General features: G+C 41.2%; 1 protein-coding gene across 1 annotated transcript; it reads left to right on the top strand.

Annotated features, from left to right (window-relative positions):
* The first annotated feature begins 9,808 nt into the window (after window positions 1-9,808).
* LOC115928663 lies at window positions 9,809-16,004 on the top strand. Its single transcript, XM_030996327.1, has 2 exons — window positions 9,809-9,915; window positions 10,164-16,004. Exon 2 carries the CDS (start codon window positions 10,183-10,185, stop codon window positions 15,346-15,348), a length of 5,166 nt encoding a protein of 1,721 aa, XP_030852187.1. The 5' UTR covers window positions 9,809-9,915; window positions 10,164-10,182; the 3' UTR covers window positions 15,349-16,004.
* The last annotated feature ends 411 nt before the right edge of the window (window positions 16,005-16,415 follow it).

The following is a 16,415-nucleotide window of genomic DNA, read 5'->3' as shown; positions in this document are numbered from 1 at the left end:
GAAAAATGGAAGAACTCATGGTAAACGGATTGCTTATCATAATGATATTTAAAAAGTTTAAATTCCAAATGAACACCGTTTTATTTACTTAATTAGACATGACTGAAACAGCAAAGCAATGAATATTATCCGTTTCAAGATGATTCAAATCCTTGGTGTATTCTGAAAATAACAGACTGAAATGGTGGACGATGATCTTAGATAACGTTTTTTGACAATGGATGTTTCACATACTTGTTGACTGTCTAATGGAGAATAAAAGCACACAAATTATATTTTACATTATATTTCTTGTATAAACACAATAAAATACAACATCAATCTTTCTTCTTATCATGTTAAGAGTGCGTAGTTGTCGTGATCTTTATGCATGTTTATACGATAATTTTTCAAATGTCAAAATGTTTATCTCACTATAACCACATCGTGATCATGATGAAAATAAATCGTATCTCTTTAAATAGGGGTATGGACAGGTATATGAGGCTTTGGCTGTGTTGCGTCCTGGAGAAGTGCACGAAATCGGTTAGAATGAGAATGCGGGCAGTTGTCATCGAAATATTTACTATTATTCATTCTGTTATTAGTTGTAAACAATTCTTGAATTTACGCGTGTGTGTGTGTGTGTGTGTGTGTGTATGTAATGTGTGCGCGTGCGTGTGTGTCTCATAGTGTGTACAAGCCAAGTGCGTACTACTGTGTGGGTTGGGTCAGAATAGCTAATATCTTCGGTAAAGGATTAATCATCTAAATAAAAATCAAGTCTCTGAAATATGATATGATATTATAAGTCCACTGATTGTTTTAGTTTTTCTTCAAAAGTGCTTGTTTCCTGACTTCACAAGCAGGCATAAATAACAGACGTAAAATCCATACAATTACTGGTTCCTTTGCCAAAAGCAGTCTTTCATTCTATTAGGTCTCAGGGATTGATAGAAATTGAACATTCAAGATTAAAAACTGTTCATTCCCAAAAGAATTTTGTCTAAATTTTCCTGTTTCATGTCAGCAGACACCTCTGCATGTATTTAATATTAACCTTTAAGTTGAAGTTAAAGACCTCCCCACTGTCTATCGCAATATTTTGTGAACGTTATAATTTATTTAATGTAGGCCTTAACGCGAATCTTGCTTTAATATCTTTATGAATGTGCATGAATACCATTTTGGGGGATTTTGTTTCTAGTTATTTATCCAATTGATTCGTTATCAATTGTTTCGTTAATTATCATAATGATGTTTCCATTTTTAAAAGAAACGGTTTTACAAACAGCTGACACCAATGCCTTAGAGTGGGTCCAGATAGTAATTGGTACTCATGGCTGATACTATAGATGTGGTGTGTGTGGGGGGGGGGTGGGGGAACCTTGCACAATGTGTATGAAATAAAAGAATCAAAACAACTGAGCTAAGGGAGAATGATATTATATTACATCATTTACATTCTTCCAGATTCTGTCCGTTTCTTTTTTTTTATAATATTTTTCATTTTTCATTCAATAATGTTAACCTCGATCCTTTACACAAATCTCACACAGATCGCGCAACGCCTGAAAACACAACCGTCGAAGGTAAAAATGAAAGGCTATGACTCTCCCCGTTTGAGCGGTGAGGGTGTGTTATTTTCTCAGCTGATTGGGCGAGCGATACAGAAATGGTCTATGGCAGTGGATGGCAGTGAATATTCTCATGCTCCATTCATCTCCTCTCCCTCTCTCCCTTTCTTGTTCTCCTTTGTTTACTGTCATTAGACTGGAGAGGAGCACGTACGTGACACCTGTTACCTTCCTTTCACGGAATCATGTTGATGTTAATAATATTTTACCATGTATCGCCTAAAGAAATCATGTAGTAATTAAAATGGTACTCTTCTCAAATTTACATAATTGACGCACGAAGCTGTAGATAATACCGTCATGTGTTGATTTGTTAAAGTCTGAGCGATCATCTTGATTAATCCTGTAGTTTTGACAACAGCAAAATACACTGTAAAATGAGTGGACACCCCCATTCTATGATTTGTGATACGGCACTTTACCTTTAAATGTCAGACATACACTCTTACTGTACATATTTTGTGATTGTATTCACTGTGCAATAATAATATATTTACTGTGGGGCTAGCCTCGATTAGCACGTTGCTATTTGTTAGCTCCAGTTACCAAATTATACGTAATAAGTTAACAACTAAATTAATCATAACCTTGCTAATGTTTCTTGCTAATGTGACATAATATGATGCTTATACATTTAACAGGATTCTAGGACACTTACCCACTGGACAACCCCCTCCGGATAACCACTCCTAGGATAACCACCCTCTAGAACAGTTACCCCGTAGGCCTAGGGCAACTACCCTCTATACAACTACCCCCTGGACAATAACCACCTAGGATGATTACCCCCCCCCCCCCCCCCGCTAGCGTTTTTTCAAACCTAACCTTGCCATCATATTGCTGCATTTGATTGGCTCAATAGGAACCATACGTCATGCGCTAGTCATAAATATCCATGATACGCACGCACACAGGATACGATGCGATAATTTATCAAATAATGAGATTGCATACAAAAATTACAAGTACAAAGCTATTTTTACTTTAAAAGAATTACATTGCGGGAAAATCGGGTAGCTTACCGTAAACGAATAACTACCCAGGTCATTGATTGTCCATAATCATAGCGACATACTGGTTAAGTCCGGAATCTGGCCGATTTAATTTTGATTTCCACCACACCGTACCAACGCAAATATTCATATATTCAAATATTAATATACGGGCAGCGTGGCAAGGTTAGGTTTTGAAAAGACGCGTTCCTGCGACAACCACACTCCAGGACAACTACCCCAGGACAACTACCCCCAGAAAACTATACCCCCTAGGACAACCACCCCCGGACAACTACCCCTACAACAACCATCCTCTAGGACAAGTACCCCCCGGACAACTTCCCTAAGGGGAATTTGTCTGGGGGTATTTATCCGGGGGTAGTTGTCCGGGGGTAGTTGTTCAAGAGGGTGGTTGTTTTAGGGGGTAGTTGTCTGGGGGTAGTTGTCCGGGGGTAGTCGTCATGGAGGGTGGTTGACCTAGGAGGTAGTTGTCCTAGAGGGTAGTTGTCCTAGAGGATCGTTGTCCTAGGGGGAGGTAGTTGTCTGGGTTTCAATGCGTGTTCACTCGCTTTAACCCGTCTGTTGTTCGTACTGCTGCGTGCCAGCTCGCTCTACCATCTAGTTCGGTACTGCGACAGTGTATAAATACTAGTCAGTTTGCGGGACTGGGCATAGGCATCTCAGCTTCTGACGATTCTACACCTATAAGCATGGGCGTAGATCTGTAATTGATACCTATTGTTCAGGGGGGATGATCTATTCATTCACCCCCCCCCCCCTGAACAATAGGTATTACGTAAGGATTCACGCCCATGCCTATAAGACCTATCTTTAAGCTTTTACAAGGCAGAACTCTGCTGCAGTGCAATTAGGTCTTATAGATGTAGACTCGTCAGAAGCTGAGATGCTTATGCCCAGTCCCGCAAACTGACTAGTATTTATACACCGTCGCAGTACCGAGCTAGATGGTAGCATGGACCTTCATGGTGGTAGTATGCTACACGTGCGTGACACGTGCGCGATATCTATCAGGTCCAAATGGATATACTAATTTACCAAATATATCAATTAGTCGGCGGCTTCTCGACAAAATTTGTATCGTCACGTATTAGTCAACACATATTCTTTCACATGATTGGTAATAAGAGCTTCCATTTTATTTTTTGAGAGGGGGGCGTTTCCAAAACTGGTCTTTACTTTTAAGCTTTTGGTTGAGCTGGAAGAAGCAGAGGCAAATGGTAATTATTTATTACCGATATGCAGCGCAGCGCAGCGACGGTGGTTGGTGCTAGGCAACTTATCACAGTGATAGCGAGCTAAAGCGAGCGGCAACCAGCGACTGCAAGCTATAAAGGCAGGCTCACATAGTAGCGGCAAAGACACCGCGAAAGGCGACGGACTTTGTGAAAATCACAACATTTTGGCGACAAAGCAACAGCAAAAGGGGAAAACCAAGATGACAGGTGGGAACGACCTTCAATGACCACACGACGGCAGGGTAGAATGGCTGCAGCAGGGAACGGAGTCTAGCGACCAAAATCGGACGTTGTCTGGGCGGCGAGTGACGATGTCTCGACGGAGCCCGGCAACAAGGAACGAGGTCAGACGGCTGGCAGCGGATTGGCTGGCGGCAAGGAACGGCGGCTGACTGGGGGTTGCGGTGACGATGACCCTATAGCTCCGTCCTCCATAATGATGAAACAGCTTTGACAAAGAACATGGGGACATTTTCTTTTTATATGAACTTCAAAATCGCATCGTGCCGGACAGTCTATTGAAATCAAACAGGCGTCCCAAAACGTGAAAAATCGCACTAAAAGTTTAAAATCGTAACCCAACGCAGACCACCGTTGCAGTGTTGCAGGTACTCACAAACGACCCTCCATCAACAGTCATCATCCGTCACCCTCCGGCCGAAATTTGCAATCCATCGTCGCACCAAGGTCGTTACAATTTCGTTACTTGCCGCAATATGCCGTCAGGGTTCGAGATATGACGTCTCTTGCCGTTGTTTTGTGCCGTCAATGGTCGGTGACATCGACTACCAACGAAATTGATGACCTCGAAATGACTATAGACGGAATCGGACGGCATGGAAACGTCAAGGAAATGAGGGTTGTGGTCTCCAACGAAATCTGAACGTAATCACAACGAGGACGCCACAACATTTTTAACTTCGGCCGTCTGCGGTCACTAGCGGATTCGTCAGAGACATTTGGAGGCAACAGAGTGACGATGATTGGCGGGAAATTCGATATTGCAATTCGCAACGTAGCGTAGCTTGCGGTACCCCCTATTCGTCATAGTGTGAGCCGGCCTTAAACGGCGTACGATCTAGACTCGCAGCGTAGCGCGTGTCAATTGCAACGGTCTTGCTGTTGCGAGTGGTAGGCGAGGAACATCGCAACAATACGCGCAATCATGCGAACGACAACATGCAGGGATCGCTGCTATTATATAGGTAGTGACACGCGCTCCAAAAAAGAGGTGCGTATGGTTGCGTTAAACCTGTGCTCAGCCACTCGCTGTCGCTCGCTGTTGCTCGCATTCACTGGTTGCAACTCGAATCTGCTTGTGAGCGATTTGACCTTGCGTTTGCTTGCGATAGTTTAGAAAATTTTAAAACTAGCGAGCGACCAACGCAGGCCTATGTGCTAGTCTATTGAGTACGTAGTGAGCACGTTTCATATTGCGCTTTATTGGGTATGACTGCCTATGTCTACGGCGCATTTACGCCATATAAAAGGCAATTAAGATGTTAAAATAAATTTTCTAGCTGGACCGATTCACACTCGAAGCATTCAGATTATATCACGAAAAAGAACTTCAATATTGATAGTGGAACTTCATTGGCGTCACATGTGATACATCAAACAGGCACAGAATTTCATATCAAGGTTACGGATTCTGAACTTGTTGATTTGTTTAAAGGCTATCTCTGGCATGCCTTCAGGTCAAGGGATCTAATTGCCAAACAATTTGGTATAATTTCAAGTTGTGCTACAGCTAAATAATCAAGACACAGCTGACCGTTTCGATACCTCACACCCATTAACAACATTTGCGTTGTTCTAGATATAGATCGGGAAGCCACGTCGGTCGGTTTTTTTAAATATCGAGCAGCTAAGCTCATGAACTCGGGAGAAACGAGATACCTGGTCTAGCCGATAAAATTATTACAGATATTAAGAGAGTATCTGTGTGAGAAATAGCTAACCCTTTAGCCATTTGCAGTGAGGGGGATGGGTTGATGCGGGGTCTATTTTTTAAAAGATTATAAACTGAATTTAAGTGAATAATGTAGAACGTGAATGCAAGAACCCCAAGCCCTACAAAGCCCCCCCCCCCCCTCCCAACAAAAAAGGCAATCTTCTAGAAGTACTCCTGTTTTCAATATTATAGTGCAATGCCAATCGAGAGATACACATTTTGAATATCAATGAGTAACCTGAAATTATACAAGAGTGCAAAATATTAAGCATCAATGATAACATTGGTGTGAGTGTCATGAACAATGATTAAACGGAATGTCATTTCCTTCTTTGCGTATACACGCTGATAGAACATACGATCACTTGTAATTGTGGCCCTTACCGTATTTTTTATGTCAAATACATCACCAAACAGACGAGTAAACACCATAACCATACCTTACCCATCTGGCTATGCATTTTCCAACCAAAACATTTAAATTTTTTTAATATAAAAAATGTATTACTATTTATATATTGTATAATTTCAATATATAATTTTATTGCAAATATGTTAATTCAATTCGAATTTCTGTACATGTACCAAGCAATTTGCCAAGGTCATTAAAGCACAATTACAATTATATATCATATTGTAACGAAATTTGATTACAAGTGTTTAATTCAGACTGCTCTCGTTCAGTTCTCGCTCAATATCTCTCTCACTCGAGCTCATGCGTGTATGCAATATAAATCCAACAGAAGAAATGGAGTATTCGTGAGTTTCAGTTCCATTCGATGTTTATTACTTCAAATAATGACAACTTGGTATACAGTCAGGTTCAGTGAATTACGAAAAACGGCAGAAAGGAGTACGAGGAGAAGTCTCAAGAAGTCAGTCCGAACTCTATGGTGGCCCTGAAGGGACATCGCGAATAGACTAAATCGTGAAAAATATGCGATAAAATTCACGATATCGTCAATTTTATCGCATATTTTTCACGAAGAAATTCACGAAGTTGACGATATCGTGAACTTTATCGTAAACTTTTCACGATGAAATTGACGATATTGTGAATTTTATCGTGAAAAGTTCACGATATAAAGTTCACGATATCGTCAAATTTATCGTGTACTCTATCGTGTACTCGGCGTGTACTCTCCTGACGGGCGCTTCGTAAACAAAACCAGCCCTAGCTGGGGGAGACAGAGAGAAGGAAAAAAGGGAAAGGGAAAGAGAAGATAAAAGGAAAGAAAGAATAATAAGAAGAAAAGAGGGAAACGGGGGGGGGGGCGAAGGGCTCTTGCCTCCTCCTCACTCCCCCCCCCCCCCCTCCCCGCCAAAAAATAAATCAGAGAGAGAGAGAGAAGGGAAAGGGAAAGGGAAAGAGAAGATAAAAGGAAAGAAAGAAGAGGAAGAAGAAGAAAAGAGGAAAACGGGGGAAGGGCGAAGGACTCTTGCCCCCCCCCCCCGCCAAAAAAATAAATCAGAGAGAGAGAGAGAGAGAAGGGAAAGGGAAAGGGAAAGAGAAGATAAAAGGAAAGAGAGAAGAGGAAGAAGAAGAAAAGAGGGAAACGGGGGCAAAGGGCTTTTGCCTCGTCCCCCCGCCCCCCGCCAAAAAATAAATAAGAGAGAGAGAGAGAGAGAAGGAAAGGGAAAGAGAAGAAAGAAAGAGAAAAACGAAAAAGAGGGAGAATAGGAAAGAAAGGAAAAGAAAGAAAAGAAAGGAGGCAAGAGCCCTTCGCCCCTGTTTCCCTCTTTTCTTATTCTTTTTCCTCTTCTTTCTTTCCTTCTATATTTTCTTTCCCTCTCCCTTCTCTTTCCCTTTGGCGGGAGGGGGCAGGGGGAGGTAAGAGCCTTTCGCCCTTCCCCCGTTTCCCTCTTTCCGTCTTCTTCTTCTTTCTTTCCTTTTATATTTTCTTTCCCTTTTCCTTCTCTCTATCTCTCTCTCTCTCTCTCTCCTATTTATTTGTTGGCGCGGGAGGGGGGAGGAGGCAAGAGCCCCTCTTTTCTTCTTATTCTCCTTCCTTTCCTTTTTTATTCTCTTTCCCTTTCCCTTCTCTCTCTCTCTCTCTCTTATTTATTTTTTGGGCGGGGGGATGCAAGAGCCCTTCGCCCCCGTTTCCCTCTTTTCTTCTTCTTCTTCCTCTTCTTTCTTTCCTTTTATCTTCTCTTTCCCTTTCCCTTTCCCTTCTCTCTCTATCTCTTATTTATTTTTTTGGCGGGGGGTGGGGAGGGAGGAGGCAAGAGCCCTTCGCCCTTCCCCCGTTTCCCTCTTTCCTTCTTATTATTCTTTCTTTCCTTTTATCTTCTCTTTCCCTTTCCCTTTTTTCCTTCTCTCTGTCTCCCCCAGCTAGGGCTGGTTTTGTTTACGAAGTGCCCGTCAGGAGAGTACACGATAGAGTACACGATAGAGTACACGATAAAATTGACGATATCGTGAACTTTATATCGTGAACTTTTCACGATAAAATTCACGATATTAGTACAGCCTGTAATGTCCCAATATTGAATCCCGTGAGATAATTGTGCCAAAATTGATTTTTTTGGCTAACTTTGTCAATTTGGGGGTGCTGAATCCAAAAAACTTTGGTACCATTTTTTTCGACCACGTCTTAGGCGGCCATTTTGAATTTCAAAATGGCCACCATAAAAAATGCATTTTTTACCATTATTTCATATTATAGACATTGGAGAAGGTGCAAATGTGGGATAAAATGTATGCTTATGATGTCTGATATATCAATACACATTTTTATAAAATTTTGCTTTATTTCGATTGGCCGCCATCTTGAAATTCAAAATGGCCGCCATTGCTAATCCTATTTTATCTCATGTCTCAAGTTATAAGCACCTGGAAAGGTTTGTACCGTAACAGTATCATAATACTGATGCTGTGTGTGTTTTCAAACAAAACACAAGCTCCCAGTAACTGACCATTCGAATTGGCCACCATTTTGAAATTCAAAATGGCCGCCATGGAATAACATTTGCTATATTAATTCATTTGAAAGTACCTTAGAATCATCCATTTTGAGAGTTCATCTGTATTTAAAGCTTGCAGGACCTGGTACTTAGAATACCGGCTGTCATCTTGATCATCGTATATATGCCTAAACGCATCACCCCCCCCCCCTTCTTCCACCCGGGGGGGGGGGGGCTTAATTATAACATATAACAGTTACTGAATGTGGTGTTAAAGAAAAACTAGAAAAATAAATTCCTTGGACTGGACGTATTAAAACTTCAGTGTGCAAATACAGGCCTGTTATTCCAGAGATAAGACATGATGAGACACGCATCACATCAGAATGCAGTATCACGTGTCTATGCAGATTGCCAGCATACATCTTTGATATGACATGTGCTCCCCATGTGCTCTCACCCACGTGGATGTATGTGTATAGATACACTATGTAAGTCTGTGTCCCATACAGATTACACACAACTGACAGATTGTTTTACTGTCCCACTAAACCTATTTACTTGTGTAAAGACTCAAGACCTCTACAATGTTCTTCTATGCATTCTGATTTTGTCAGAGCAGCTGTCACCATACCACATGATTTGAGAGGTAGGCCTTTTAAACTATTAAATTTGCCTACAATGTACATTTACCTTTGTTGATAAACAGATGTCAGTTGCTGTTGTTTTATAAGAATGTTTAAATAGACATTTGAATATGTGTAATGTGAAGTATTCTCTTTGCTCAAAGTCAATGATGTTACCATCTCGCACATACGTACTGTACAGTAGCTATTTGTATCTGTGTTATTTCCTATGAGTGCTGGGTGTTGAACAGTTTATCAAAGTTATTATAATTAACCCAAAATGATCGGAATAGGCTCCAAGGGAAGCAAATTTATCAATGATGTATTTGTGATCCCTACAATAACAGTGTTTATCAATATGGAATCTAGGGGGAAATTTTTATGCCAACATGGACATCTTAATTCACTACAAACTAGTAACAGATTAGTGAATCTGTAACCAATCGATGCATAATCTTTGCTGTTTTTCCCCTTCACTCCCTTCAGGGTCTGATTCAGATCTTAAATGATGAAAGAGTGGATATGAGGAAACAAAACTGTCTCATGTGTGTCAATTTCCAGGTTAGCCAAGAGAGAACATAAATGATTTATTATTTTTTTATCTTTTCAATACAAAAGTGAGTGATGCATTAATGAATGAATCAAAAATATATTGAAATCTTACTGAAATTAGATTTTGTGAATAAACGTCAACAATACATTACAAACGATTTACATTCCACCTTTATGCTGTCATTGTTATGACTTCATTAATTTGCTCGAAATGAAAGAAAATCTAATGCTCATTCAGTCATCCGGTCTCTTTCCAGGACTGAACGAGCAGACAAGATGGAGACCTCCGGCCGAAGTTCAAATAAGTGTATCGTATGTTTGCAAGCTGATGAATCAACCCAAATGAACTTGACACCATCCAAATCATCCCTAGAAAAACTCAAAGACTTTGCAAAAAAACGCTCTTCTTTGGGGGAAACTACGATTTCTCCTGTTTGGGAAAGGATAGTAAGTCTTACAGATGAACAATATTTTCAGTCTGTTTTTCATTGGGCATGCTACAAACAGATTGTAAATAATGCGAAGTTGAAAAGGGCAGAGAAAAGGGTTCTTGATGCATCATCATCATCATCAAAGACAGCAGTCCAACCAAAGAAAGGACGGCCTTCAAGATCGGTTTCACCGTCATGCAGCAAAGGAGATGTACCAGGGCGACTAAGAAGATCAAGCTCTGCACCGAATGCCAAAAATTGTGTGTTTCAATGCAAAAATGCACATAGTGGTGAACTACATAGAGTAGAAACAGAGTCTATGGGGAGAAGATTAATGTTCATCAAATCAAACACAAAAGATGAAAAATTACGTGTGGCGTTAGCTCATGTTAATGAGCCTACAGATTGTTCTGCATTTGACTTGATGTATCACAGAAATTGTCTAAGGGATCATGAGCGAAAGGTACAGGGCTACTCCAACTCAGAGATGAGGTCCAAATTAAACATTGGCAAACATATTGCTGATATTGACATATTGAATGCTGTGAAATGTTCTTTGAATGAAGGGTTTACTGTGACGATGAATGAAGTTAATGAGTTGTACGTTTCATTCCTTGCTGACAATGACATCGACCCCGGACCTTATCACCACAAAAAACACCTGAAAGCAATAATATCAGAAAACATTGAAGGAGTAAATTTCATAAAATCACATCGTGCCAATGAAAGTGAACTTCTCGTAGGTGAAAAGCTGCTTGGAAAAACTGTTTCTGAACTTCATGAGCAACAAACAGAAGAAGCTGATGTTGAATGTCTTCAGGAAGCAGCTACGATACTAAGAAAGGCACTTGCATCTTCATCTGCTAAATGGAAATTTACAGGTATCCAGTCGATGTCAGAATTTCAGCATCCTCCTCTACTGACCAGTTTCCTTCGTTGGGTTCTCTTTGGCACAAAATGCGTAGGCATTAAGGGAAGACGTAGCCAATCATCAAGAAAAGCAGTCAATCTTATGGCGCAGCAAATGTTGCTTAACTTCAAGACTGACCGTCAAGCAGCATATTCACCAGAATCAGATGCCGAATTCAGAAGGAGGCATGAAACGCCGTTATCAGTAGGATTGGCACTCACAATACACAAGAAGACAAGAAGTAAAGATCTAGTTGATCTTCTATCCCATTTGAACATTGGATGCTCGTATGATAAGGTGCTGCAAATTGAAAAGCGGATTGCCAGTGGAGTTGCAGAAAGGATGGAGACATCTGGTGGGTTTTGTTTGCCACCTTTCATTGAGAAAGGAAAGTCTCTATTTTTCGCAGCGGACAATATTGACTTCCTTGAAAACACTGCCGACGGTCAGAACACTCTCCATGGTACCATTCTGGTAATCAATCAGAACCAGGGTGGGGATAGTGACTCAACCACAGGTCTCCCGGTCAGTGAACCACTCCGGATTCCAGACGATGTCAAACCCATTGATGTAGACATCAAACTACAGCATCCACCATCTCTTGAAGTCAAAACAATCACTGCCAGTTCATTTGAGTTTGGCTCCTTTCAGCATGCCATCAGCGAAAATGAGATGTATGACAAGGCGTGGTTCATGGCATCCTTTTCTACAAGGTCAAATACAACTTCAAGTGCAACACACCCTGTAGCTGCAAATGAATCTCTACACATTGATATTTCTCAACTGACTGAGCCTCTTGATAGTCAATCACCGCTTACAGAACAATCAAGTGATGATGAGACTAGCCTCCACGTCCATTCTGATCAGAACAGTGATACACAACCTGAGGACGAGCAATCTTTGGAGTCGGTTACTTCAGGTGCAACTTTTGAACATTACCTTGTTTCGGATATTGAACAGCCTATGGCAATGACAACTCCTAGTCTAGACAATTCAGGTGGGAATTCCAGAGTCCATGGAATTGAACAAAGTGAAGGAAGCACTAAAACTTCTGAAGGACCTGGTGTACACTCATCAGCCAAAGCACTGAAGAAGACAGTAGTGCCAACCTGGGCAGCCACCAATTCCTTACTCGTTCAGGCACAGCAGAAAGGAAATCAATCCTTGACAAAGAGTGCGATTGTTGCTCCTCTGTTACGCCGACCTCCCACTGACTATTCATCTCTCTTTACAATCTTAAGTCTTGCTCAAGGGATATCAGCTGCTGTGGTTGGTCCTCATAAGAAAACAGTCATCACCCTTGATCTTGATTTGTATGAGAGAGCAACCAAACTTCAATCTTCCACAGGGAACAAGAACTGGATTCTTCGAATTGGTGAACTCCATGCCTGCTTCGCATCACTGCATGCAATTGCAAAATATCTCGAGGACAGTGGCTTGGAATCTATTAGCATTGAAGCAGGCCTCTTTTCCCCTTCAACGATCCGCCAAATATTCACTGGAAAGTGGTTCAAACGTGGTATTGAATTCCACATGACCAACATCATGGCGTGCTATGATCTCCTGTTTGAAGCATCAGTACATCATGAGCACTTGGACAGCATGATTAAGAAATGCGAAGAGCTTCGTAAGAAGTTACACGAGAGAGATAGTGACATTAAACAGGTTTTTGAGGAGGTAACTTCGATGATTAAAGAGCATTATCAAACCACAATCATCCAAGAGAATGACGAGATGGCAACATTCTTACTCAACTACATGAAGCAAGTTGAGAGTTTACTGCATGTGATTCGAGCTAGCAGACAGGGGAACTGGGAGCTGCATCTCGCTTCCATGGAAGAGCAGGTCAAGTACTACTTTGCACATGACTTATACAAGTATGCTAGGCTCGTGCCAATCTACCTTCTTCAAATGCATTCGCTGAAGACATCTGATCCTACTACTTGGGATGCACTAAAGGCAGGGGACTTCATGGTCACTAAATCTGGCATCCCATTCACGAACCTATTTGTTGACCAAACATTGGAACAGCTGATCAGGGAAGTGAAAGTAGCTGGCGGCATCACTGGAATAACACAAAATGAAGAAGCACTGGGTAGGTTTTTCCTGATTGCCCCTGAATTGGTCATCCTCATTCAAGACTTCCAAGATGCTTACTGTTGTACCACCAATGACTCTCAAACTACGAAGGAGCACTATCAGCTCAGTGGTTCTGTGGCTCTTCGCATGCACAGAAATTCCTCAACAATCAAGAAAGCAATCATACGACACTGCGAGGGCAATCCATTTGAAATCAGGTCAATGAAGCTGATGAATATGGTATCTAACATGCAAGTTCCTGAAGCTTTCAAGGAGGACATTCTTGAAAGAGATGTAAAGGGAAAGATCATGTTCCAAGAATTTGTATCTGACAGAATAGTTGAGTCATCGGCCAAGAAATCTATCTGGGACCCAATGAGGAAGGCCAAACTGAAGACATTCAGCTCTTGCAGAAAGAAGACACAGTGTAAGATTGGAGCCAAGCTCGTCAAGCTAAGAGAGGATCGCCAACTTCTTGCAAGATTTCTCGTTGTTCAGCAGTCCAGACCTGGAATGATACATTCACTGGGTGACACAATTGGAAAATATGAATTTTCTGTCATTCCTAGGTCGCTATTTACCTCAGATGGCCTTCTCCTTATCCCATCAGACAAAAGCTCTTTCATCCATGCCATAGAAACCTATGGAACTGAACCGAATAGTCAGTCTGAAGACCAGATCAATGAGCAGCAAGATTCACCCAACATAGAGACATCAGGAGAAGACAAGAAAACAGACAAACTGTGCATCATCGATGCCATGGCAGTTGTCCAGGCCATAAAGAAGTCCCCATCAATGGTTGACTGCTCCGACTTTGCTGCTGCTTTTGTTAGGAGCATAAGGAAAATTGCATCCCAGTACGATGAAGCACGTGTTATCTTTGATAGATACATTGATGATTCCCTCAAGGCACAGACTAGAGGGAAAAGGACTGCAGGTATTGAACCAGTGAAGTTTGATATCAAGGACAATACCAACATCAAGCTCGTTTCACTGAAGACTCTTCTGTCTCACAACTACACCAAGTCGCAACTGACAGAATATCTTGGAAAGGCTGTTCTGCATGAGTATACAAATAGTAGCAAGAACGTTGTTGTCGTCTACGGAAATGCTACATATTCCAACAAGCCAGATATGTTTGATCCAGAACTCACCCATCACACACATGAGGAAGCGGATACACTCATCCCATTGCATGTACTGGATGCTACCTCAAAAGCAGCAGAGAACATCATAGATATTGATGTTTATTCTCCAGACACTGACGTCTTTGTATATCTGATGGATCTTTGTTCTACACACAATGTCTTAGGTCGCCTTTGCTTCATCACTGGAAAGGGAAATGCGAAACGTACAATTGACATTGCTGAGAGATGTTCTGCAGTTGGTAGCGAAAAAAGCAAAGGTTTGCTTGGTCTACATGCATTCAGTGGTGCCGATTGGGGTGGTAAATTTGCAGGCATCTCAAAGAGCAGATGGATCAAGCAGTATTTGGGCCTTGACCCAGAATGTGACATAGTCCATGCATTCCAAACATTAGGTGAAGAAGACTTCAACCAGGAAAGTGTGTTATCAGTCTTGGAAGACTTTGTCTGCAAGGTGTATGCTAGAAACAGCAAAGCCACAAAAGTGAGTGACCTTAGATGGGAGTTATTCAGGGCAAAAAATCTTGAGGCAGAAAAGCTCCCACCAACCCTTGGATCCTTGACACCACACATCCAGAGGGCAAACTTCGTAGCCAGAGTCAACAAGGGATACAAAGTTCCAAAACCAAAGCTGCCCCCTCTAGATGGAAATGGATGGGAGCTTTCCCCAGAAGGAACATTCAGTGCAACCAAGTGTTTAGAGCTTCCTGCGCCGAAGGCAGTCATGGAATTGGTCAAATGCTCATGTCGGAAGGAATGCAAAAGCCATTGCTCTTGCAAGAAGAACCATCTGCCTTGCACAGCCCTATGCAAGTGTTGTGACTGTGAAAATACACAGGACTATGATGTGAATGTGAATAGCCCCGATGTTGACTAGGTGAATATAAAATTGTAGATTATAAGAAATTGTTGTTTCAATGTCGCAACTAAACTCACATCCATAAGATTAGTTGTCATTTTAGACACAGTTGTAAGGAGGTACATTTGGTAGACATTTGGTCTTTGAAATCACAATCGCATGATTTATCAGTCTCAGGTTATGCCATGCATTATATGTCATTATCCAATTCAACATATCGCAATATAAAGCAGGAGTTGACTGCCGTGATTGATTCTAGAATCACATGCCTTCCAAAATGATTGATTTTGCATTTTAAGCGCTCCAATACCCAATATGTGTTACAAATCTGAAATACCATATTATGGCGGCCATTTTGAATTTCAAGATGGCGGCTAATTAGAATGGTCATCATTAAACGAAGCATGTATTTCCTTTTAAAGCATGTATATCATCATAATGATGATCCTATAACAAGTTTTAACCTTTCCATGCACTTCTAACTTGATATTCAAGTTGAAATAGGCTTAACAATGGCGGCCATTTTGAAATTCAAAATGGCGGCTTATCCGGAACAAAGCACAATTTCATGGAAATTTGTATTACTATATCAGACATCAATGCCATGCTTTTTATCCGAAATTTGAACCTTCTATGATGTCTATAATATGAAATAATGCTCAAAATGCAACTATTTATGGCGGCCATTTTGAAATTCAAAATGGCTGCCCAAGACGTGGTCGAAAAAAATGGTACCAAATTTTTTTAGATTCAGCACCCCGAAATTAACAAAGTTAGCCCAAAAAATCAATTTTGGCACGATTATCTCACGGGATTTCATAGTAGCCTCTACTATATCGTCAATTTCATCGTGAAAAGTTCACGATAAAGTTCACGATATCGTCAATTTCGTGAATTTCTTCGTGAAAAATATGCGATAAAATTGACGATATCGTGAATTTTATCGCATATTTTTCACGATTTAGTCTATTCGCGATGTCCCTTCAGGGCCACCATAGAACTCTGTCTAACAAGTCCGTCTAAGAAGTCTGACTAGGAAGTCTGAACTCTGGAGATTGAAGTCTCTCGATTTTAGAATCCCTGGC

This window comes from Strongylocentrotus purpuratus, unplaced genomic scaffold, assembly GCF_000002235.5.
Source record: "Strongylocentrotus purpuratus isolate Spur 01 unplaced genomic scaffold, Spur_5.0 spur5_scaffold_3, whole genome shotgun sequence".
In the NCBI taxonomy this organism is placed as follows: domain Eukaryota; kingdom Metazoa; phylum Echinodermata; class Echinoidea; order Camarodonta; family Strongylocentrotidae; genus Strongylocentrotus; species Strongylocentrotus purpuratus.
This window is presented reverse-complemented; position numbering and strand designations above follow the sequence as displayed.

Bases quoted from the DNA above. Each gene is read 5' to 3' on its own strand.
- LOC115928663 (XM_030996327.1), top strand. From the start codon at position 10,183: ATGGAGACCTCCGGCCGAAGTTCAAATAAGTGTATCGTATGTTTGCAA.